Source organism: Rhipicephalus microplus, chromosome 1 (genome assembly GCF_043290135.1).
Source record: "Rhipicephalus microplus isolate Deutch F79 chromosome 1, USDA_Rmic, whole genome shotgun sequence".
Lineage (NCBI taxonomy): Eukaryota > Metazoa > Arthropoda > Arachnida > Ixodida > Ixodidae > Rhipicephalus > Rhipicephalus microplus.
The window spans coordinates 12,799,197-12,826,290 of NC_134700.1; the positions used below are offsets into that span (position 1 = coordinate 12,799,197).

Genomic DNA, 27,094 nt, shown 5'->3' on the forward strand with positions numbered 1-27,094 from the left:
GGAATTAAAGCTCAACCTATTAAAACGGTTGCTCACAAAATATCTGATCTATTGAAACATATCTGCAACTGTATACTTGCTACTGAGTTTTTCCTGAAAAAATGAAGATAGCTCGTGTTGCAGTGATTTTTAAGCGTGGTAGTCACAATGACCTCAACAACTATAGACCAATTTCAGTACTTCCATTATTCTCGAAAGTAGCTGAACGCATTATATATAAGCATTTTAATAGCTTCCTGCTGGATAAACGTATTGTTTCGCATAAACAATATGGCTTCCAGAAAAATAAGTCAACCGAAATGGCATTAAGAATCAAGGATACAATAATAAATAACATCGAAGAAAAAAAAACTTACCATTAGTATATTCTTAGATTTTCGTAAGGCCTTCGATTCGATAAAACATGGGATATTACTTGACAAGCTTCAAGTGTATGGCATTCGTGAGACAGCATTAGAACTTATGAATAGCTACCTAGAATCTCGACTGCAGTACACTTTCTTGCAAGATCACAGTTCAGAAAAAAGCGTAATTAAATATGGGGTACTACAGGGTTCAATATTGGGGCCATTACTGTTTATCGTATATATTATATAGTAAACATACCACTAACAGATGAAATGGTAATCTACGTGGATGACACAAATGCATTCTTTTCCGGTACTCACCTTCAAGAACTAGAAATTAAAGCAAATTCTTGGTTGAATGAACTTCACCAATGGCTACAGATAAATCTGCTTGACTTAAATGGGAAAAAAAGACGAAATTCACTGTATTTTGTTCTAAGAATAAAGAAGTAAGCCATGTTGTGAAGCTTTTTTACAGTGGATTGCAACTAGAGGATGTGACAAGCCATTCTTTTTTAGGTGTTACATTTCAGAAAAACCTAAGCTGGACTGAGCTTATAAATAAATTTCGAACTAAGGTTGCACGATCAGTTGGCCTAATACATCGAATTCGATGCTATGTGCCTCTTAAGCTCGTCAGACAACTATACTTTTCTCTTGTACATTCTCATCTTAGCTGTGGCTTATTAGTATGGGGGAACGGAAACAAAACTGACATTGAAAAACTGGCAGTAGTACAACGTCAAGCTGTTCGTTTGCTAAACTTTTCAAATGAATACACAGGGTCTTTCAAATTATTGGCACGTTACAGTATTCTCAACATTAGAAACTCCTACAGAGCAAAGATCTGCATTCAACTGTTTAAGGAAGTCTCTACAAACTTTTAGGCTTTTTCAAACCGGCACCTCAGTCAAGAAACAGGATACAGTTTATGCCGCACATTAACGGTAACTAAGAAACCGAGGACAAACTATGGCATGCAAACGATTGAGTATGAAACTATGTGTTTATGTAATATGTATCCTACTGTTGTCGAAGTAGCCAGAAATTGTAAAACGATTCAAGAATTTAAACATTTAATAATGGACATGTTTCTTGAGTCAGATGCGGATGTGTTGTACAATTTTTAATGTAACTTTCACTACACAAATAATAATGATATTCGGCATTTGTATTGTAATGTTAATAAAAGGTATTGTTATTACTATAGCTAATTACCACATTATTGATGTTTGTTGTTTTATTGCATTAGTGCTTATGTTGTTATTGTGATTACATTATTAATTTATGTTCATTACTGTCTCTACGTTATTACTAATATTGGTGATTGTAAGCTTACTATAATAATGATTATGTCCTTGTTGATTAAGAATTTGCCAAGTTGACTTGTTTTCAAATCCGTTGCTACTGCTGCCCCAGTGCGGTAGGGCCTGGTCAGGAGGTTTGAATCCTCCTTCTGCCTTACCCTGCGGGCGAACCATGTATACGTGTTACATTGATTTCCTTGTTTCGTGGGATCTGCCAATTAAAATGACGAATAAAAACAAGTCGCTGATCACGGAACGCAGCCTCCGGTGCCGCGACCAGTGCAAGAGCAATCACCACCTCTGTGTGTTTTGCATGCACCGTGGCACTCGCGATGCACTTGCTCGTGCAATTCACAACAGCGATCACGTGAGCATGCCTTTCCTCTGGTTATCATATGGCGTCCACGTACACCACCTCGTTGCTGTTGCCATACATTCTTTGAAGGTCACTCGCTCATTTGTTTTGGCGCCCGACGTGGTGTGTCGGATGCATGTTCCTGGGGAGTGGTGGGACGATGAGACTGTTGCGGACTGTAATCGGAACCATCGTCTTCTCCCCGCATTGTGTGTGGTATGTTATGCCTATAGATTCGAGAATGTGCCTGCCTGTCTTGAACAATCGCTCATATTGTGCACCTCGATCAGTTCGCCCAGGGTGTTGTGCAGGCCCAGATCGAAGAACATGTCAGTGCTCGTGTTGACAGGTAAGCCAACCGCCCTCTTGAACGCCTTGGGAATCGCGAAATCTATCTTGAGATAAGGGGCTATGAATGTTATGCGACTGATCCCGTACGCCAGCGTCTTCGAGGAAATCAGTCACGCGAGCCAGGGCAGCCTGTTCCATGACTTTGCCCATGCAGGACGTGAGTGAGATCGGCTTTAGGTTATTGATCATCACCTGCTTGCCCGGTTTGGGAATCATCACCACGCGGTTTCTTTTCCACTCACCGGGGAGGGAACCCTCTCGCCAGCAGTTAACGTATTCTGTTAGTCACGTAATTGACTCATCGTCCAGGTTGCGTTGAGTCCTGTTGATCACCCAATCCGGGCCGGAAGCAGACCTGTTGTTGAGGTTGCTCAAGACTGCCCTAATTTCAGCTTCACTCAACTTTGCATCTAGTTTCTCGTTGTTGCCTCTGTCGTACAATGTGTGCTGTGTTCTTTCATCTGTTCTATAATAGCGCTCGCAAATGGCCTCCAGAAATTCATCTGGCGTGCCTCTAAAGTCATGTACGAGCCTGGGAATCTTGTGTCACTGAACGCTCTTGGTCTCCTCTGGATACAGAAGGTGCCAGAAGAGGTGCCAAGCATTCGCATCATGAATCTGTCTCTCACGGCCATTGCACGTCTCTTCCCATTGTGTGCAGCATATCTGAAAAGCGTGTTCTTCTGTCTTCCTGTCACATTTGGCTATGCACCTGCGTAACGTCCTATTGTGCCTTTGACGTTTCTATCTCTTCAGCAAACATCGCTTGGCCTCTCACATGTGCAGGAGCCTGCTATCTATCACGTGAAGGTATCTCGGTTCATTCTGAGCGTCTCGGTCTATTCTTCAATGTTCGTTATCGGTTGGTCGCCTCGCTCACACTCTTTTCGTGTCTTACGGAATCGCACCCCATTCCTCAAGGCAGAGCCTGTGTACTCTGGCCTTTCCTTCCCTCTCGAAGTGACATCATGTCTATTTTAATCTCTATAAAGAATGATCGCTTCCGAAATCCTCCTACATATTGTGCCACTGATCGTTGGTTATGTTTGCCACGTACCCAAGGTCTGGTAGCATGTCAGCGCATGCGGTGTTACCCATGCGCGTGAGATCGGCAGGGTTCGCGATGAGATCCAGGCGCTGATCTGTCGAGTCCTCCCACAGGAGCTTGCCTTTAGGTGTTTCTCGTGAGTATCGCCAGGCTGCGTGAGGCGCATTGAAGTCTCCCGCAATGAGTAGCGGCCGATCACCGGCAACTTCGCGTACCTTGCAGAACAGTTCCCCAAATCTATTGCAGTGAGGGCTTGTTGTATACGTTCAATAAAAATAGTCCTTGATCCCCTCCTCGGAATTATCTCTACGAACACATGCGGTATTTTCACCCTTTGAAGCTCACGCTCCGCCACTGTAAGGTTGAGACGAATGAGCACCGCGGCGGCCGGTGGCGTCGCCAGAACACCGGTCGACGCAACTTGGCGACATCTTTTCCTTTGCTCTTCTCTAGACGCGGCTGCATCTGTGGGTCTGTAGCTCGCTAGTTTGACCTGGTCATTTGTCTCCTCTAACAGGATTACGTCCGGGTTCCTCTCATGGTTGTAAACAAACTGCTGGAGATCGCCCCTCTTCCTTCTGTAACCCCGGCAGTTCCACTGCCATACTGTGTACTGTTGTGGATATTGTATGGTGTGTGTGTGTAGTTTGTTGTGTTTGGCCATTATAATGTGTATGTGTGTTTGTGTAGTTCATATCCCTGCACTAAGTGGTGAGTGGGAAATCGGGAAAAATAAATGGCAAGCCATGCAAGAGGATAAATTTCCTCGCTTTGTGATGTATGCTTTAGCTGAATGTGACAAAGCCCTCTTCCCGAATATTCACACACTCCTCAAAATATTGGCAATGCTCCCAGTGAGTACAGCTGCTGCAGAATGCAGCGCCTCGACACTGAAAAGAGTGAAAACCTATTTGAGAAAATGGAGAGCTGAGTGGCTTAACGGTCTGGCCCTAATGTCCATTCACCAGGTACAAGTCAATGTCAACGAAGTTATCGCTGCGTTTATGGAGAAACCACGACGCATGAAAATTCTAGCGTGAACCGCTCTCTTCAGCCAGACTATATATATATATTTTTTTTGCATTGACCTTTACGTTATGATAATACTATATGGTAAGACCATTCGCAGTGCCATCTTTAAAACTTCTTCCTAAAATGAATGTTAACATTCTGCCTCTTTTGTGTCAGGGAAGCATTCTTGTTTAGTTCTTTGTTGTCCAGTAAAATTGTTTTCTCACATGTTTGTGTTCTTTTTTTTTTTTTGAGAATTTGTGCCATAAAATTGCTCTCGTTCTTGCAAGCCTGTTTAGACAGAGTGTGAGACGTTCGGCAGAGAAAGCATTCGATATACTATATATATTTCTTGCCGCACATGCGTAAGTGGAAGATGGATTCCCCTGCATTCCCCCGCCCCCTTTTTTCCTTTTTATCATTTATTTTCCTGTTACTCACTCTGTATGTCCATGCTTGGTCGAGATTATTTAGCAGGAAAGGATTCTTTCTGGTCCACACGTACAAGCTTTACTGCAGGGCCAAAATTTGCCTTCCATCGCTGATTAACTTGCCACTTGTGCTGCATTCCTCTTTGTTCACATTTTCTTCTAAGAACAAGTACCTTCTATATTCACGGGCAACTTTCTTTTTGCCATGAAAAGACTTTCTTTCAAACAATTAGGCCGTGCCCCCCCCCCCCTCCCCTCCCTGAAAAATATCCTGGCTATGTGCCTGGCACGCAATATTGCTCTTTTTTTTTCTAATGTAATGTGCGAAATGCAAAAAAATACGCTTGAATGCATATATCGAAACACCAACCTATGCGGAGTGAAATGGCTCATGAAAGAGGTGACGCTAGACGAAACAGCGAAGTTCATTGGACATTTGATTTATAAAGGGATTATCCACATCACGGGCATCTATCTATATGGGAACACCTGCACACTCTTATCGCAAGAAAAAGAAGATGTACTGAGAAAAGTGTTCGAGTTCACTTTTTTCTCATGAAAAACCCAGCATTGTTTTTGTGCACATCACGAGCAATGAAGCTGCACCTCGGTTCAGATTTACTTCGTCTAGGCTAATAGAAATATTTTGTACAACATTTATTATTTTGTATACTGTTCCTGGATCATTTATCTTTAAAATGAATGTTCCGATTTTTTTTTGCTTAGAATATTTTTACATATACAGTAGACTCTCTTTAAGGCGAACTCGAAGGGACCGCGATCATTTGTTGTTCTTATCAGAAGTGCCCCAAAAACTGAATGTTAGCATGCCAAGTGTGCCCTAATATGTTGCTTGAAAACAATAAATGAAGTATACTCATAATGGTGAGGAAAGAAACAAGAAAAAGCATTTATCTTGCTCAACCTGATAAAACATATGCTTTAATGTAAACTATTTAGACTACTCTAATGAGTACTCAATTTTGCGAGTGAATAAATATGCTCATGAATAAATTGCCACCACATTTTGATAATAAAACTGTTTCACAACCTTAATCTGACGATTAGAAAAAGATGAAAAGGGAGAGACAAGCACAGTTTTGCTTCAAAGAATGAAACATTTATTTTTTTGGCGGTTCATCTTTTGAGAGGCTGTTTTATTGGCATTGCTATCACTTTTGGGTACACCTCTATGGCATACTATTACCTTTACAAGGCCAACATGCGCCAAGTTGCTGCTTATAAAAGTCTGCAAGCTTTTCGTTGAGGTTCAGATATTCTCTTATTTTCAGCCTACAGTAACTTCTCTTGAACGACACGCAGCTAAAGATCTCCATTTAGGCTACTGATGATCACAAGTCTCTGGCACACAAAAACATGGCAGAAATATATTTAGTGTACGAAATGGCTTTCCTTCATCATGCACTTTCATAATGAAAATGGCGCATCAAAATTCAGTGCGTGTCACTCAGGCCAGATACGGCGCGCACAGGCCCTATGAAAAACAACGCAAACTGACCACAAGTGCTCAGGCGCCATTCTGTGGCCGCAATGACAATGCATCTAACTCCTCTTGTGGGAGTGCTAGTGCTCAATATGCCATTTCCGTTTCACGTGATTATAATGTACGGACAATCTTTTTTCCCGTTTTCACTTTCATTTCAATGTTTCTCGCTCCCCTTCCCTTGCGTTTTCCCCTCTAACCAAGCTCTTGTCTTCTTCTGTTCTCCATTGTTTTCCTGTTGGGGAACTGAAGAATGCGAGCAGAATACAAAAAGACAAACACTTTTTGTTGCTTTCTCTGCCGATAAAGGAGGCTCGCCTGACTAGAAGTTTCAACACAAAAAAGAAAAAAATTATATTGGTGATGAGTATCTGGCTGGTGCCTATTGCACAAACCCATCAATAGAATATTATCTCGCTGTACTTTGTAAATAATGCAGGTTCTGAACTTTAAATGCGATTATCTCAAAACCTGCTTTTTTTTATCTATGTTCTTTTATTTAAGAAGTCCAGTATCTAGAATCATAGATTTGGGTCAGCATTTAGACTATGTAATAGGCAATTTCCTGAAGTAGAATTTTCGATGTGTGAGGAAGTGCGCTTTTTCAACACAAAATCTAATTTAACACGACTGAGTGATAATTAGTAGAGACCGGATTATAGACAAATGCTTATTTTGTTCCTTCTGTTCCTATTGTGTCATTTTGATATATGAACATAAATTAGAGTTTAAGAAGGGTTTTTATAGTGTTTTATAGTGCCTATAAATGCCTATTTCGGTGTTAGTGCCTAAATTCCTACAAGTGCCTATAAATGCCTATTATCCAAATCAGTGCCTAGATGAGCGCTATTTAAGCCCAAATTTTGTTTTTGAGTGCAGTTTGAAACCGTTATTAATGTAAAAAAGGCAACATTGATATTGTAAGCACAATATTCAAAGCATTTGACCTGTATCTTCTTCTGTATATAATCATCATCACGAGGAACGCTGTCTTCATTCGAAGCATTGATCAGGCGATTCAAGCGTAATAAACGCTGTCGCGATCCCAATGCTGCTGTCTCTCAGAGTGGTGGAGGCTGCTTCAATCACAAAGTCCTCTCCGACGTCACGTTCGCCTGGAACTTCGTTTGGGTCACCGCTTGCTTCCCCCGTCTGCTGTCATAGCTCAAGAAATGCTGCTGGTACCATCCAGCATCCCTGTCTAACAAACCATTCCTGATAAGACAGATGCTTGGGCTAGTTGGTGATTCTATTCCTGCCTGGATTGGAACCATTCCTGCCTAAATTGCCAACACCTGGCAGCGCGACCCACCCATCTTCTCCGGTCTTCCCAGCGACGACGTCGAGGTGTGGCTGAAAGAATACAACATGGCCCGTGCTTATAACCAATGGAATGTGCCTCAAAAACTTCATCACCTCGCCTCTATCTGTCCGATGTTGCAAAAACATGGTTTTTTAACCACGAGAGCAGCTTCCCGGATTGGCCTACTTTTGTTCAACAAGTCCGTAGGATTTTTGGAAAACCGAACATCCATTCCGAAGTGTCGAAACGAAAGCTCGATGGCCGTGCCCAACATCCCGGGGAGACGTACGCTTTGTACATTGAAGACGTCCTTGCCCTTTGCCACCGCGTGAACTCGGCGATGACAGAAGCTGATCGTGTTCGACACATCATCAAAGGGATAGGCCATGTCGCGTTTAACGCTCTGGCTGTTAAAAACCCCACCACCGTTGAGGACGTCATCACGACATGTCAGCTTCTTGATGAACTCCAAGCCATTCAATTGCACCCAGACTACCCAGACGCCAGTGACAGCCGGCCTTTCTCAGATGCGGATTTGCGCGGGCTGATTCGCACTCCGATTCGCGAGGAACTTCAAGCGCAAGGGTTGTCATGTGCACCCACCCCTCGGCCTCACTCTCAATCTGCTGGTCTGCACGACATCATCAAAGAGGAGCTCTCATTCATGGCTGGCGCTCTCCCATCGAACGCTACGGCGCCACCAACACCACCCATGACGTATGCGCAAGTCCCTGCCATGCCACCTGCCTTGGTTCAGCACGCGCATCCTGTTCCTGCACAGTTCAACGTAGCCGCATTTGCACCACACTCGCCTGTCCCAGCGCCAGTACCAGTGCCTGTGACAGCTCCAGCACACTATGCCCCCTGGCGCTCGCCTCGCCCAATATGTTACTATATTGGCATTCGGGGCCATATTTCACGATTTTGCCACAAGCGCCGAAAAGACGAATGCCGTGGCTACGATGTGTACGAAAGGGATTCGGAGCCATCCCCGAACCAGTACCAGCGACGCCCTACGACACGTTCCTTCTCTCTGACTTTTCCACTCGCCGCACCTCGCCCCTGCTATCCCGGATGCCGCCGGTCCCCTTCACCTCTACGACGCTCAACATCTCCTCTGAGACCGGCTGTACCTACTTCTGACTACCACTCGGAAAACTAGCTGGTGCAGTTTTTGGAGGGAAAGCTGCATCGCTCGAACAAACACCAAGACCTCCAGAGGGCCCAGCCAACTTGTTATTAGTGTATGCTTAAGGAGTGCCAGTTCAAGCATTGGTGGACACGGGGCTGATATTTCTGTTTTTCATGCGGATTTGTGTTCTCGTTTACGTAAAGCTACCACACCTTATACTGGCACTCTCTTACGTAACGCCAATGACTCACAGATAAGGCCATTAGCACAATGCATCGTTAGAGTTTTCATTGATAGGATCCGGCACCATACTCAGTTCGCCATGTTGGCTTCTTGTGCTTTTATGCTTATTTTAGAATGGGTGCTTTCTTTCTAATGCTGCTGCTTCCATCTCTTGTCGACAACGACTCATACATATGCGAGAGATGGATTATATGTCCCCAAAATCATCGCGTAACCGGCTACGAACAGTCAACAACTTTCTTGTGTGCCCCGCCGTGGTGGTCTAGTGGCTAAGGTACTCGGCTGCTGACCCGCAGGTCGCGGGTTCGAATCCCGGCTGCAGCGGCTGCATTTCCGATGGAGGCGGAAATGTTGTAGGCCCCTGTGCTCAGATTTGGGTGCACGTTAAAGAACCCCAGGTGGTCGAAATTTCCGAAGCCCTCCACTACAGCGTCTCTCATAATCATATCGTGGTTTTGGGACGTTAAACCCCACAAATCAATTAATCAATCAACTTCCTTGTGCCACATAACTACCAGCACGTTATCACCGTTATGTGTGACTTCATTGACCACGGTGACGTCCTAGTCACTCCATCAGCTTGTTGACTATCCAGGGGGATTGCACTTTTATTGGATCTTCTCCGCTTCTCCAACCGCACCGCCTTTCTCGCTGTACTGAATATCACCAATGAGCCTTTTCTGCTTACCAAGGGCACCGTTATAGTTTCTAGTGTGGACACACAACCTATCTCTGTAGTGATCGCGGATACTAGTCTGGCGTAATCATGCTCAATACCAACAAATGCTCCACCTACTATGGCTCTCGTCGATGCCATCAGCATAGATCTTACTCCGCCGCAAGCAGATGAACTACTGGTGTTGTCTGAGCATAAATCTTTTTTCCAGGTACATTCCACTGCTCTGAGCCAGAATTTTGCGGTGGCCCATCGCATACACATCGACGAAACTTCTATTGTCCGTCGTCGACAATACCGTGTCTCTTCCAGCGAACACGAGATCATCGACAAGCACGTTGCTGATATGCTCAGGCAAAATATCATCTGCCCCTCCGCAAGCCGTTGGTCGTCACCTGTCGTTCTTGTGCAAAAAAAAAAAAAAGACTGCTCAATGCGATTCTGCGTTGGCTACCCCGCATTGAACAAAGTAACCAGAAAAGACGTATATCCCTTGCCTCGCATTGATGATGCTTTAGATTCCTTACAAGGAGCGGAATATTTTTAGTCTTGACCTGCACTGCGATTATTGTCGAAATCCAATACACGAGGATGACAAAGAAAAACTGTCTTTGCCACACCCGACAGACTTCATGAATTTACCTTCATGCCTTTCGGCCTCTGCAATGTACCAGCAAAATTTGAACGATTGATAGACACTGTATTGGGGGGCCTTGAGTGGAGAACATGCTTATGTTACCTTGACGACATAGTCATATTTTCTTTAACATTGAAACAGCACTTGCAGTGCCTAGATGAAGTTCTGACGTGTCTTGCAGCTGCTGGTCTTCAGCTCAACACCAAAAAGTGCCACAATGCAAGCAAATGTATTATAGTACTTAGAGATCTCGTCAGCAAAGATGGCATCCGCCCTAATCCTGACAAGATTACCACTGTTCTTCGTTTCCTGGTGCCTAAACGCGCCAAAGAGCTCCGAAGCTTTCTTAGCCTTGCGTCGTACTTCCAGCGCTTTATACAAAACTTCGCTACCATTGCTGCACTACACCAACTCCTTTCTTTGGGTACATCATATGTATGGTCAGACGAATGCCAAATGGCTTTTGACACCTTGAAACGTGCCCTCATGTCTGAGCCAGTACTTTGTCATTTCGATAACCCCGCACACACTCTCCTTCACACTGATTCCAGTGGACATGGACTCGGCGCTGTACTTTTTGCAACGAACAGAGCGTTGTGGCGAACGTGTGATCACATACGCTAGTCGCGTCCTCCCAGCAGCAAAGAAAAACTACACGATCACCGAGCAGGAGTGTCACGCTGTTGTCTGGGTCATCCAGAAGTTTCGACCTTATCTTCACGGCCATCACTTAACCGTCGTCACTGACCACCACGCTTTGTGTTGGTTGTCGGCATTGAAGAATTTGTCTGGACGTCTCGGTCGCTGGACACTTTGTCTCCAAGAATATGAGTTCGACGTTACCTACTGTGGGATCTCGAATTGGGGAACGCGAATTGGCAAGCGCGCACCACGCCACGCTCTTGGAGTGAACGGACACAGCAGACGCGGTCAGTACAAAGCAAACAACATACATACATTTATTTAACTAATTTACAACGACGATATCGTCTGCCGAATCGTTACATAACTCGTTAGTAATACGCTAGGACATTGTTACACAATAACACGACAAACAAACACAATAACATGATAAACACACTAACACACCCAAGGCGGCGTCGCCAGTGCCTGAGTCACCACGTGGGACCCCGGCGCGAAGCCCGCGGTGCCGAGCACTGGGGACCCACGCTACAGACAACCGTTCACGGCAACCGCCACGCGCAGAAGAGAGCCACCCAACTCTCGCCCGCCACCAAGGCCTGCCTTCTGCCAGGAGTCACCGCCGGCGCTACCACTCTACCAACAGTGGTACTCAACGCGAACACAACGCCATCTATCACCAGGCGGTCGTCACCCGAAGAGCGGCCTTATGGCCAGACACGTTCGCCACACGGCGCAGAACACTTTATAGGGGGCACCCCCACATTTCCCCAATTTTAAATAAAACCATATCCCGAAATAAAAAATTAGCTACACAAGCTTTAACAAAAAAAATGACATCGCATTTTTATAATGTCCTTGCACCACGACACCGCCGCCGGTCGACACTGCTGCACTGTCCGGCTCGACATCACCTCAGTACCGGCCCCGCAACATAAACGTTGCCGTCGGCGCGACGAATCGTCTCAAGCGCCGACACGTCTTCCAGTTGCGACCAGCACTCACGAGGGCGCCGGACTGCAGGCAGTTCCCCAGGTCCCAGGCGTCTCTATCGCCCGACTTCACGACCGCATTTTTGGCCAGCGACGCTGACGATGTGCAGAAGACAGCCGGCCGTGGATGACATTCCACCCGCTGAATACAACAACAACAAAAAAAACTTGGAGGAAGCAATGGAGCAGGGCCTAGGAAAACGAGCTTTGGGCTATTCGGCTACATGGTACGATAGTCAGTACTGCTAGCTAATACATCAGCGGCGGCCGAGACGCCCATCAAAATAAAACAAAAATCACTGTTCCTAACTCGTGCATCGCAAGGTAAAAAAAAGTGAGGGAAGCAGAGCGCAACACCTCAATGCCACTATCTACTTAGTTGTGCCACGTGCGACAGGCGGCTGCGCAGAGCCTTAGGCCTAATGAGTCGCTCGACGACAACCGGCATCCACCCGGCACCCAGCCTAGGCGCAGAAGAGGCAGCCGCGAGGAGATGTCCACTCTGTGAGGTGGCCCTATCGCTCGCCGCACACAGCAGCTTACCGAGGGATCGGTGTCCACCACCCCAGGCGGTGTCACGATGCCCCGGCATCGAGCCGCAATACAAACCAGCAACGACCCTTGGCTCCCTTAGCCCAAAGAGATAGAAGAAGCTATTTACAGATAATCGGACCACCCACGAGTCTTCCGTACTCACTCGCTTCAGGCCTGGCCTACAAACCACGTACTCTAGGCCTTGCTCACCCCGGGATGCAAACTGTATGCTCTCGTCCTAATTCAATGTTTTTGAAAATTAAACCCCAACAAAACAGAACACTTGCGAGCAAAAAAAAAAAAAAAAGTCAACATGCCGACAAATTCAAACACGTCACAAAACCAATCTCCTCGCTTCTCAACAGAGCACACCGCCGACGCTAGCAAAGAAGTCCCCCTAGGCCTACTCTACTCCGGTGCTAACAAAAGCTTGTACAGAACCGCAAAAACTGTCATCCGATACTCCAAGAGCCCCACTTTGGGCAGCCAGTGTGTGGTCTCGAAATGGCGAGCGCCACACTCTGCTCTTGGAGTGAACGGACACAGTTGACACAGTCGGTACAGAAAACAAATAACATACATTTATTTAACTAATTTAGACGACAATATCGTCCGCCAAATGATACATCTATTGTAATTAACACACTAGGACATCCTTACACAATAACACGACAAACACACAACATGACAAACACAGTAACACACCAAAGGCGGCGTCGCCAACACTTGACTTGGCATTGGCGTTGACGTCGGCGGCATGGCCAACGCTTTACGTTTCACATGGGCCCCTGGCTCGCTGGCCGTGGTACCACGCGGCGAGGTCCCACGCTAAGGACAACCGTTCGCGGCAGCCACCACGCCCAGAAGAGAGCTGCTCAACTCTTGCCCGCCACCAAGGCCTGCCTTCCGCCAGGGGGGTCACCGCCGTCGCTACCACTCTACCAACAGTGGTACTCAACACGAACACAACGCCATCTATTGCACGGTGGTCGTCACCCGAAATGCGGCCTTGGGATGAGACATGTGCGCCACACGGTGCAGACAACTTTACGGGGGGGGGGGGGGGGTGTCAGCATCCCCACACTACAAATCCGGCAAGAAACAATGATGCCGATGCCTTTAGCCGCTTTCCTTTGCCATTCTCATCAGACACTCCTGGCCTGTCACCAACTGTGAGTGAACCCATGAAAGCATCTCCCTCAGTTCATTCACTCGCCGCTGTTTATTTTCTTTCTGCCTTCGGCAACGAGACATCCCACCAACGCAGCGACACACACTGTCGCTCACTAATGCAGCCCCTTCAAGGCTCATCTCGTCCTAACGCTCGCGCCCATCGACAGCTGTGGAACTTCAAAACTGAAAACTCTATCCTTTACCGCATTGTCTGTGACGTCATCCTGCTGCATTCCATGGCCGCCTGCTCCAGAGACAAGCACCAAGACACGCGCTATCTTGGTTTCCTTTATACGGTTATCACGGGAGTCATGTGATCATTCTGACTGTATATATTTCACGAGGAAACATTAAAGAGGGCTTTTTTTCTTGGTCACGAGGGAACGAGCGTCTGTCGATCACTCTGACGGGCTTGACATGGTGTCAGAAGTGGTTCCGATATAACCAACTAGCGCTTCAACGGCCCCGTCAACAAGTGAGTGACTGGCAGCTGCGTCTACGAGAACAAGTCGTATCGGCGACAACGCTTCAGAATGGTGGGAATCAAGCCTCCTAAGCCCTTCGACTTCCAGAACGCAGCGGACTGGCCCGCCTGGATGGACGAATTTGACGACTACAGATTCGCGTCTGGGCTACATGTGAAAAAATATGAAGTTCAAGTAAGAACTCTTCTCTATACTATGGACAGAAAGTCTAGGGAGATTCTTCGGTCGCTAAACGTAAAAGACGAAGAAATGGAGGACTTCAAGCTCGTACAGTCTAATTTTAACGACTACTTTGTCCACACCAAGAACATAGTCTACGAAAGTGCTCGCTTTAATCTACGCCGCCAACAACTGGGAAAAACAGTAGACCAGTTCGCAACCGAGCTTAGCAAGTTAGCCGACAGATGCGAGTTCCCAGGCATGAAGGAACGTCTAATAAGAGACCGCTTCGTAGTAGGACTACGGGACCAGGTTCTTTCGGAAGAACTGCAGATGGACCTTTGTCCACACCAAGAACATAGTCTACGAAAGTGCTCGCTTTAATCTACGCCGCCAACAACTGGGAGAAACAGTAGACCAGTTCGCAACCGAGCTTAGCAAGTTAGCCGACAGATGCGAGTTCGCAGGCATGAAGGAACGCCTAATAAGAGACCGCTTCGTAGTAGGACTACGGGACCAGGTTCTTTCGGAAGAACTGCAGATGGACCCCAAGCTAACGATGGCCACTGCTTTGGCAAGAGCGTGTACGAGCGAAACCGTAAAACAACAGCAAGCAGAACTAAAAGAGCATGTGGGCACAGTCCCAGAAGCTTGCGTCGCCGCAGTAAAGCCCAAAAAAGCCGCTGCAAAGAGCACGTTTACTCGCTGTCAGAAGCCCGCTTATCATCAAAATAACTGCAGTTATTGTGCCGAACCATTTCACCCGCGAAACAAATGTCCAGCGCAAAAAGAAACATGCAGATTCTGCCAGAAGTTGGGCCACTATGAAAAGACATGCCGAAAAAAGAAGCAAAGAGACACAAATCTCGATAGCATCGCCGAAGCTGATGGCAAGTTTATAGGCACGGTCAAGCAGTGTGCGAAAACACAATCTAAGCATTTCGTGACGGTAAAGATAAACGACCAGACGCTCCGCATGAAAGTAGATACGGGAGCCGAAGTGACAGTCGTCGGTGAAAATTATCCTTTTCTTCCGCCTTCTCTGGAAAACCCAGCCGATCTTAAAGGACCTAGCAATACTAGCATCCGTACAATCGGAAAGTTTGACGCTAAAATATCTTGGAAAGACAGCTGTTCACAACAAACCATTTACGTCATGCAGAACTTGTGCACGCCCTTTTTGGGACTACCAGCCATAATAGCTCTGGGAATTGTTCGCTTCCTAGATGAATTAGACACTGCTGACAATATCAGAAGCAAGTATCCCAAGATATTCCAAGGCACGGGTACCATATCGGGAGAACACACCATACGCCTTGTGCCACATGCAATCCCGTACAGTCTGTCTACACCGCGACGGGTTCCTATTCCCATGAAAGAAAAAGTCAAAGAAGAACTGGACAGGCTAGAACGAGAAGGAATGATACAGAAGGTCGAAGAACCGACAGAATGGTGCGCGCCTATCGTTCCTGTAGTGAAGCCATCTGGAGCAGTAAGGATCTGCGTTGACTTAACTCAATTGAACCAGTTCATCAGACGAGAGCGTCATCAACTGCCAACAATTGAGCAAGCTATGGGAAGCTTCCAGGAAGCCAAAGTCTTCTCTAAACTAGACGCACATTCTGGTTTCTATCAGATTAGGCTTTCCGAGGAATGTCAAAAGCTCACGACGTTCATTACGCCGTACGGACGGTACTGCTACCGCAGGTTGCCGTTCGGGATTACATCCGCACCTGAAGTTTTTCGAAGAAAGTTCTCGCAAGTCCTAGAAGGCCTAGACGGCATACTGAACTACATGGATGACATTCTGGTGTACGGCAAGAACCAAGTGAAACACGACAAGCGGCTTTGTAACGTCCTCGAACGACTTCAACAAGCAGGCGTAACTCTCAACAGGGAAAAGTGTTGTTTCTCAGTTAAACAGGTCGCATTCTTGGGGATGATCTTCGATGCCAATGGCGTGCGTCCAGACCCCGAGAAAGTTAGAGCAATCAAGCAATTGCCCAGACCCCAAAACGTTGCTGAGGTTCGATCCTTGTTAGGTATGATGAACCATCTCGCAAGGTTTTTATCTGATGCAGCTTCAATGTCTGCTCCTTTACGCAGCCTTCTCAACAAGGACAGCGACTGGTTTTGGGGACCTCAACAAGAGACAGCTTTTGAGAAGATCAAGACCACTCTCAGCTCAGACAGATGCCTGGTGAGGTACAACCCCCGGTACTCGACAATTGTATCGGCGGAAGCGTCTCCATTAGGGGTTGGCGCAATACTCCTCCAGGATCAGCCATCTGGTGAGAGACGTCCTGTTGCATATGCTTCCAGATCGCACACAAAAACAGAGCAGAGGTATTCACAGATCGAAAAAGAAGCATTAGCTTTAACTTGGGCTGCGGAACACTTCGACAAATTCCTAAGAGGCCTCACGTTCCTATTTGAGATGGATCACAAGGTGCGATTCTGCGTTGACTACTGCGCATTAAACAAAGTAACCAGAAAAGACGTATATCCCTTGCCTCACACTGATGATGCTTTAGATTCCTTACAAGGAGCGGAATATTTTTCGAGCCTTGACCTGCGCTCCTGTATTGGCAAATTCCAATGCACGAGGATGACAAGGAAAAAACTGCCTTTGCCACACCCGATGGGCTTTACGAATTTAACGTCATGCCTTTCGGCCTCTGCAATGCGCCAGAACATTTGAAACACTGATAGACACTGTATTGCGGGGCTTTAAGTGGAAAACATGCTTATGTTACCTTGACGACATCGTCATATTTTCTTCAACATTCGAACAGCCCTTGCCTGGATGAAGTTCTGACGTGTCTCACAGCTGCTGGTCTTCAGCTCAACACCAAGAAGTGCCACTTTGCAAGCAAAAGTATTAAAGTACTCGGACATCTCGTCAGCAAAGATGGAGTCCGGCCTGATCCCGACAAGATTACCGCCGTTCTTCACTTCCCGGTGCCTCAACGCGTCAAAGAGCTCCGAAGCTTTCTTGGCCTTGCATCGTACTTCCGGCGCTTTATACGAGACTTCGCCACCATTGCTGCGCCACTTCACCAACTCCTTTTTTCGTGAGCATCATAGGTGTGGTCGAACGAATGCCAAATGGCTTTTGACACCTTGAAACGTGCCCTCACGTCTGAGCCAGTGCTTTGTCATTTCAATAACGCCGCACCCACTCTCCTCCATACTGATGCCAGCGGACACGGACTCGGCGCTGTACTTCTGCAACGAACAGAGCGTTATGACGAACGTGTGATCGCCTATGCAAGTCGCACCCTTACAGCAGCAGAGAAAAACTACACCATCACCGAGCAGGAATGTCTTGCCGTTGTCTGGGCCATCCAGAAGTTTCGACCATATTTTCACAGCCGCCACTTTAGTGTCGTCACTGACCACCATGCTTTGTGCTGGCTGTCGACGTTGAAGAATTTGTCTGGACGTCTCGGTCGCTGGATACTTCGTCTCCAAGAATACGAGTTTGACGTTATCTACAAATCCGGCAAGAAACACAACGATGCCGATGCCCTTAGCCGCTGTCCTTTACAATCCTCATCAGGCACTCCTGGCCTGTCGCCAACTGTGAGTGAACCCATCAAAGTGTCTACGTCAGTTCATTCACTCGCCGCTGTCGATTTTCTTTCTACCTTCAACAACGACACGTTTGCATCCCACCAACGCAGCGACACTTACTGTCGCTCTATAATGCAGCGTCTTCAAGGCTCCTCTCGTCCTCCCAATGCTCGCGCCCATCGACAGCTGCGGAACTTCAAGGCTGAAAACTCAATCTTTTACCGCTTTGTCTTCCACCCCGAAGGACAGCGCTGGGTTTCTGTTGCTCCTCGTTCCTTAAGGGCGCAGATTTTGGAGGCGTTTCACGATGACCCCAAGGCTGGTCATCTCGGTTTTCAAAAAACCTATGAACACATCCGTAGTCGTTTCGCCTGGCCTGGCCTTTCCAACTGCGTAGCGCGATATGTTGCGTCATGCTCGCTATGCCAACGCCGCAAGCGACCCACTTCTTCCCCGGCCGGTTTTCTACAACCTCTTCCGTGTCCTGACCCTCCCTTCGATGTCTTTGGCTTGACCTCTACGAACCACTACCAATATCAGCTAGCGGCAAGCGCTGGATTGTCAGAGCAGTTGACAACTTGACAAGGTATGTTAAAACAGCTGCACTTCCTTCAGGATCAGCAGAGGGCAGTGCCACATTTTTTCTGTAGGCAATCTTCTTGAGAGATGGTGCGCCATGCATCTTTTTCAGCGACCGCGGCAAGGCGTTTCTCTCGAAACTACTCGAACAAATCCTCCACGCATGTAATACGATTCATAAGACGACATCCAGCTACCATCCCCACACTAACGGCCTCACAGAGCGCTTCCATCGAACTTTGACCGATATGATATCTATGTATATCAACGCCGACCACACCAACTGGGATACCATCCTGCCATTCGTGACTTTTGCGTACAATACCGTTACGCAGCGCACCACGGGCTATTCCCCATTCTTTCTCGTCTATGGCCGTCAGCCAACATCTCGGCTCGACATCTCCTTTTTTGACACGTTCTTCACATATGTAATACAATTCATAAGACGACTTCCATCTACCATCCCAAGACTAACTGCCTCAAAGAGTCCTTTCATCGAACTTGACCGATATGATATTGTCACAAGTATAGAAAGATACCTCAGGCATGGGTGCAGGAATGACGCAAAAGGAATGAAGACGACGATGTTATTGTGGGGCTATGTCTGAACTGCCCTCGTGTCCTGTATCCTTGCATACTGTGTGCAGTGTTAGCCCACCCGGCATTCACTTATTAATACTCCCCGTTACATATTTTTGGTGGAAGTGCTGGGCAACATTCCGCCTCTGGATCTCCGTAGCGAACGTCAGCTTCGTCCAGCCACGATGCCTGAAGGCAGTGCGCCGTCCGTTCAGTCTACGCCTGCTCCGTCACCTGTGATACCTTCCCATCTTCTCGATCCAGGTACATTTTGCGGCACCGACACAACTGACGTTGACGAGTGGCTCGCCTTATACGAGCGCGTCAGCAAGCAATACAGGTGGGATGAGACGCTTATGCTGGCCAACATCATCTTTTACCTGCGAGGTACTGCACGCGCCTGGTACGAGACGCATGAGGAAGACCTGATGAGTTGGGACGTGTACTTTTAAATATTCATTCTTCCCGTCAGCAGAGGAAGAGTGGAACAAACTGCCACGTGAATGCGCTAATCTTTCTTCTGCAGATGCGTTTCTTCGAAATGTAGAAAGCCTGTTTTACGAAGAGTAAAAGAAACTTTTGTTTTTTGATGTTTGTGAGTGCCTATGAACACTCTGATCACTGTACCACCTGCTGATACCTCGATGATGTTTTGTGACCTGCCCATGATTTTGTGCAATTGCTTTCATTGTTCAAGTTTTCTTTTCACCAGCATCTTGGGATTCTGTTTTCTTCCGCTCTGTGTGATATTGCCTGGTTTGTACGAGACTGTATGTTTGCCCGCCCACCCTGTATGAGCCTGAGAAAGGCTTACAGTAATAAATAAATAAAATAAAAAAAATAACCCCCTGTGCCTGACAACTTGGCCCCAATATCTCTTATTCTGGCTATTGTGCGACAAGAGTTCGCCAACATGGGCGTCTTAGTTCCCCAAAACTCCAGCCACACACAGCAGCCCACAAATCCTTACGCTCACTACCATGCCGCCCCACTTGTTGCTGTTGCCGCGTCGGGCTCGCGGGTCTCATCACGCTACCGAAATCCATCTGAGTGGAGCACACAAGATGATCGACCGATATGCTTCTCTTGCCATCGCGTTGGCCACATTTCCCGCCACTGCCCGGCTTCTGTGCGTCAACACAGCAAGCTAATCCGCTCATGTTCGCCATGCAGGTGCCATCTCACGTGATCATCCGCGTATTGCTTCCTGTCCTGACTGCTGCTTCTACGGAAATAGCCCAACCGCATCTTTCCTGCCACGCCAACAACGATGACGCTGCTTTTGGCCATCCGATGGATTCCTGCATCACACCCAAGTCGCCGGCACTGTTGCTGAATCCGGCTGCCCATCTGAACTGTACCCCGTCACCCCTGGCGGCATCACTCGATGCGCGGCTGGAATATCGACTGCCACCGACATCAACTCAGCAAGCTATAAAGGAGCAAGCACGGCCAGAGACGCTTTGTGGGCCCGGCTGCTGTGCGTCAACACAGCAGGCTAATCTGCTCATGCTCGCCATGCCGGTGCCACCTCACATTATCTTCTGCATTTTGTTTTCTGCCCTGACTGCTGCTTCTACGGAAATGGCCCAACCGTATCTTTCCTGGCACGCCAACGACGATGACGCTGCTTTCGGCCATCCGATGAATTCCTGCATCACACCCAAGTCGCCGGCACTGTTGCTGAATCCGGTTGCTCATCTTAACTGTACCCCATCACCCCTGGCGGCATCATTCGATGCGCGGCTGGAATACCGACTGCCACTGACATCAACTCGGCAAGCTATAAAGGAGCAAGCGCGGCCGGAGACGCTTTGTGGGCCCGGCTGCTGTGCGTCAACACAGCAGACTAATCCACTCATGTTTGCCATGCAGGTTGGTAAAGCACACTGTCTTTTTACTAAGTGGTCAAAAAAACTGCGTCTTGCTGCTGCTGCCGGGCCCGCTTTGCTGCCTTTCCATTGTTGTTCAGTGCTGTGATGTTATCCGCTCGTTGCTGTTGTTGGTGGGTGACATCGAAACAAACCCCGGACCTGATAATCAAGCTGTATTAAACGAACTTAGAAAATATTCTGCAGGTCAAATGTAACTAATTACGGAGATTAAAGACCTGAAGTCTCAGATGAAAACAGTCGACAAAGCTATAGCTGATCTGAGCGTGCGTATGACTGATATCGAAACGCACTACTAAAACCTAGTCCTCTTGCGTTCTGATATAGAAAATATGCAAAGTGTTACTGCTTGCGCAGCACAGACAATCCAGAGGCAAGAAACGGCCATTGATGATGCCGAAAACCATTCCAGGCGTACCAATCTACTTTTTTATAGTATTCCTGAGTCTTCGGGATCAGAGTCGTTCGCGCTTTCAGAGAATATAATCATAGATCACTGTAACAAACATCTGAACATTGCGCTTAATGCGAAAGAAATTGAGCGCGCGCATCGCTTGGGTAATCGTACAACTGGTCGAAACCGCCCCATAATAGTCAAATTCTCTTTTCACAAAACAAAAAAACAAGTCCTTTCCAACGGGCGCAAGTTCAAAGAGGCGGGCTTCATTGTTGGCGAAGATTTCACACGTAATGTCCAAACTGCCCGCAAACACCTAGTTGCTTTTGCAAAAAGCAAATCTGCACCTTATTGTCTGAGCTTTAAAACTCTTTTCATGGGTAGTAAGCGCTATGCTTATGATGAGCGTACAAAGAGTTTAAGAGAGGTGCAATAGCGATTGCCTGGCCGCAAGTCACGCCCCCGAGCTACGGTACCGGAACGAGCTAGCCTTTGCCTTTCCGTGATCTATGCCAACGTACGAAGTTTCATCCCTAAACCCGATATCTTGTCTAGTCTTGTGTTCTCGTCCAACAGCAATTTACTAATAATAATTGAAAAATGGTTGACTGATGCTATTACCGATACCGAGGTACTTACAGATCTGCCGAACTTCTGTCTTTATCGGAAGGATCGCAAGGCCTCACGAGGTGGTGGTGTGCTTATTGCCGTGCATCAGAATTTATCTTGCTCTCTTGTTACCATTGAAACTAACTTAAAAATGATATGAGTAATCTGTCGAGCCTCACCGCAGACAGTCCTTTTGGGCGTTTGCTACTGGCCGCTACATAACATTCCTGATTTCGCACGCGAACTTAATAACATTGTATACGAGCTTAGCAATGAACACCCCAACGCAGATGTCCTGTTTTTGGGGGACTTTAATTTCCCGCAAATAAGCTGGAATAATGATACCGCTTTAATTACAGGGAATGAAGCTGTCATTGATTTCGTTAACGTATGTCATAATCTCAGTCTAACTCAACTTGTCTTGGAGCTCACGCGGGCTACAAAAGATACCTCTAGTATACTCGACCTTATACTAACCAGCCGCCTTGGCAGTCTATCATCATTAACTTACCTCTGCGAAGTAAGCGATCATAAAGTAATACAGGCTGTCTTCACCTTCTAACCGATACGAAAACTACAGTCGGACAAATCTATACATTCATATCACAAAGGGAATTACGAAGCCATTAACAATGAGCTAGGCAACTTCTTTTCAACCTTTGAGGCATTATTCCCAACGCGCACACTTCAGGAGAACTGGACGCTATTCCGAGACAAAAATCAACGAACTCGTAACCAAATATATTCCAAGGCTAACATTACACACGAATCAAAATAAGCCATGGCTCATGAGAGCTCTAAAGACTCTTGAAAATAAGAACAGTTGCTTCCGTTTAGCCACACGTCTTGAAAGCACCGAGGCATGGTCAAACTACTACATGGCAAAGGACAACTACCTGACTGCTGTGTGCACTGCTAAAAAAACATTTTTTAACATTGACCTGCCTCAGCTACTTACTCATAATCCTCGGCAGTTCTGGCGCGTTTTAAATCCCCAGGACACCCGGTCTATCAGTTTAACGAATAGAGAAGGCGCAATAGCGTCGGATGCCGAGTGTGCCGATATCTTCAATGCAGCATTTTTTTCTGTATTTACGAAAGAAACTATCACCCCAGTCGTTCTGGTGCCCACTAACACATCGCAGATGCCACCCATTATCTTTTCTAGTGATGGTATACTGTCAATTATTGAAAAAAGCAAACTGTGCACTTCTTCAGGTGTAGATGAAATCAACTCTAAGATTCTAATGAATACTAAGCACGTATCTTCAGCATGTCTTACCCTGTTATTTTTTGAGTCATTGTCTACAGGTTCCTTACCATGTGATTGGAAAGTGGGAAAGGTCGTTCCAGTCTTCAAAGCAGGTAACAAAGACTCCCCTTTAAACTACTGCCCCATTTCTTTAACTAGTGTCCTTTGCAAAATCATGGAACATGTCATATATTCACACATCATGGCCTTTTTGGGTTCAGTTAATTTCTTTCATCCCTCTCAACATGACTTTCGTAAGGGACTTTCTTGTGAAACACAACTAGCAATTTTCCTCCATGATCTCCATGCTAATCTTGATAACAACATTCAAACAGATGTCATCTTTCTAGACTACTCAAAAGCTTTTTACACTGTACCCCATAATCGTTTACTAATGGAATTATCTGTGTTGAACTTAGATGCTCACGTAATAAAAGAATTCTCAACAAACCATGCCCAGTTTGTCCTTGTAAATAACCACTCATCCAAGCCCCTTCCTGTTACATCTGGCGTTCCCCAAGGCTCGGTTTTAGGATCACTTCTTTCCTAATATATATTAACGATCTACCGCAGCATGTGTCCTGTCCTATTCGTATGTTCGCTGACGATTGCGTAATTTATCATACTGTAACTAACATATCAGACCAAGAATTTCTGCAGAACGATCTTGATAACATACACAACTGGTGGAATCGATGGCAAATGGCTCTGAACGCCAAAAAATGTAAATTTGTTTGTTTCCCAAAGGCACAATTCATTCCTTTCTACTTACACGATCGCAAACATCCCCGTTGAATCTGTTACAACTTACAAGTATTTAGGTGTAACTCTATCTGACGACCTTTCCTGGATTTCACATGCGACTAACGTTATTTCATCAGCAAACAAGACATTAGGATTTTTGAAACGTCACCTCCGTCATGCGCCGCAACAAGTCAAACTTCTCGCGTGCAAATAATTTATCAGACCACAACTAGAATATGCTGCTGCCATCTGGAACTCTCACCAAGCATTTTCATCAGTGCACTTGAATCAGTACTGAATCGTGCCACAAGATTAATTCATTCTTCATATTCATATGATGTCAGTATTTCTCTCTTAAAAGCATAATCAAACTTATCATCCGTCGCTTTTCATCGTCGTGTTGCCACGCTTTCTCTTTTTCACAAATTCTTTTACAGCTCACTAAACCGCCCACCTTGAATCTCGCCATCACCATCACGCACGTCACATCGCGCTGGCCATCAACTGCAAGTAACCCGTCCTCGAACATGCACCGTCACATTTAAAGCCTCATTTTTTCTTCGGGCTGCTAGAGACTGGAACGACCTGCCTCATCATGCTGCTGCCGTACCAAATCATTCCGAATTCCTGGACACGTTGCAAACCTGTATCACACCATAGCACCTGCATTCATTGTTCGAATATGTAAACCACCCCTTATGTAATACCCCAAATGCGGTCTTTAAGGTAATAAAATGAAAATAAAAACAGATGGCCTTTCCGGCAACGTTTTCTAGACGTCCACCTACAGGATCGTGGGCAGTATTTGCCACCTCGTTTTGCCGATGACCACCTTCAGGACCTGCCATCTAGTCGTTCGACGCAATGTTCCAAACCATCCTACACCGATGTCGTCACCCAGGGAACCCCGTCCAGCCGCTCGCCGTCGCCTCAGGGTCACCAGCCCCGCTCCTATCAACGCCGTCACTCCCCGTCACCGGCGTATTCTGGGCAGTTCTCGGGGAACTAACAGATGCAGATCCTGGAGGTGGCGCTGCATTGACAACTTGAACCAAAAAAACCTCTACCAACCACTAATTCCAGATGAAATTTACTTGGTGTTATTATCGATGGCCTAACCGTTACAGCTCTGATAGACACTGGTGCCCACACATCCGTTACGAGTTCACACCTTCGATCCCGCCTGAAAAAAGTTGTTACTCTTGCTATCTGCCAGTAGCCGACAACAGCCGAACATCAGTTCTTGGTATGTGCACTGCCCACGACACTGTTGCCGGCCTTTACACTTCAGTCCTCTTTGCTGTTCTAGATGCTTGCTCACACGACGTGATTCTCGGCATTGACTTCTTGACCGCGAATTCAGCCCTCATTGATTGTTTAACCGGTACTTTACAGCTAGAGTTGCCTTTGTACTCTGATGTCCCTCCTGCAGCTCGCACATGGCTACGGTCCAAGGAGTGTCTACGATTACCGCCTTAGGCCGCTGTGTACCTTTTTATGTTGCCGTTCCCACCTGTTCTTGATGGCGACTACTTGGCAGCTCCACTCATTGACTTGACCCTTTCCCGGAACATCATACTTTCTCATACCATAGTGAGGATTAGCGACAACAAGATGCTTCTCCCTGTCCTCAACTTCTCCATGTCGACCCAGGTCATTCCTCAAGGTATTACCTTAGCAGAACTTTCCACTCTGGAGCAATGTACAATTTCATCTGTCACTCCTGACATCAAGACCGTAGCCGAACCTGTGGCAGCCGCACAGGATAGAGCTTTGCTAGACAAAATGATATCAAACGACCTGTCACCATCCCAAGTTGAATCGCTCCGTGGTCTTCTATTTTCTTACCTCGACATTTTTGATATCGACGATCGTTCCATGGGTCGCACGAGCATCGTAGCCCACCGTATCGACGCTGGTGACGCCAGTCTTCTTCATAAGCGTCCTTACCGTGTGTCTCATTTAGAGCGCCAAATAATCCAGAAGGAAGTAGAGAAAATGCTCGACAAAGACGTCATAGAGCCTTCAACCAGTCCTTGGGCATCACCTGTTGTGCTTGTTAAAAAGAAGGACAACACCTGGCGGTTCTGCACTGACTATCGTCATCTCAGTCGAATAATCAAGAAGGATATCTATCCTCTACCTCGAATCGATGATGCGCTTGACTGCCTTCATGGTGCCAAGTATTTCTCTTCCCTGGACCTATGATCTGGATATTGGCAAATTTCAGTCGATGACCACGACCACGAGACGATGGTATTCATAACACCCGACGGGCTTTATCAATTTAAAGTTTAAAGTCATGCCTTTTGGGTTGTGCAATGCGCCAGCAACGTTTGAACGCATGATGGACTCCCTCCTTTGCGGTTTTAAATGGTCGACTAGCCTGTGCTATCTAGATGATGTCATCGTTTTCTCGCCAACCTTTGAAAGCGACATTCCATGTCTGTAGGCCATCCTTGACGTTTTTCGCTGTGCTGGCCTCCAGCTTAATACGTCTAAGTGCACCTTTGGGCACCATCAGATAAAGCTACTTGGCCACCTTGTTGACGCTGCTGGTGTACGACCCGACCCTGATAAAGTCCGCGTGGTGCACGAGTTTCCAGTCCCACGTTCCACGCAAGAAGTCCGCAGTTTTTTGGGACTCTGTTGGTATTTTCGCCGTTTTGTTAGCAACTTCGTGGAAATTGCTCGGCCCCTCACGGATCTCCTCAAAGAGAACGTGGCTTTTTCCTGGTTTTGAAGACCAAGAACATTCCTTTGCGTCGTTGATTTTTGCGCTCACATCACCACCTGTGTTGGCTCATTTTGACCCAGCCACTCGAATGGAGCTACGCACCGACGCAAGTGGCCATGGCATAGGGGCAATACTCGCACAAATGCAGAACGGCACAAACCATGTCATACCGTACACCAGCCGCCTACTTTCTCAGTCGGAAAGGAACTATTCAATTACTGAGCGAAAGTGCCGGACTGTCATCTGGGCTATCGCAAAATTTCGTCCGTACCTATATGGGCGCACGTTCGCAGTCATCACAGACCAATGCGCTCTGCTGGCTGTCAATCCTTAAGGATATTACAGGAAGACTCGGGCGATGGGCATTGCGATTGCAGGAGTACACGTTCTCTGGAGTGT

The 27,094-nt window shown here is 46.8% G+C and overlaps 1 protein-coding gene across 5 annotated transcripts in view; it reads left to right on the plus strand.

Moving 5' to 3' along the window:
- Positions 1 to 27,094, plus strand: part of rho-7 (rhomboid family intramembrane serine protease rho-7) — a 376,470-nt gene that overhangs the window by 173,111 nt on the left and 176,265 nt on the right. For 4 of the 5 annotated variants that reach the window (XM_075887456.1, XM_075887447.1, XM_075887453.1 and 1 more), the window contains exon 4: positions 20,238 to 20,939. The exons of the other annotated variant lie outside the window; for it this stretch is intronic. In XM_075887456.1, coding sequence (XP_075743571.1) covers positions 20,238 to 20,939 — 702 coding nt within the window. The remainder of the gene's footprint in view (positions 1 to 20,237; positions 20,940 to 27,094) is intronic. 5 annotated transcript variants of the gene reach the window in all.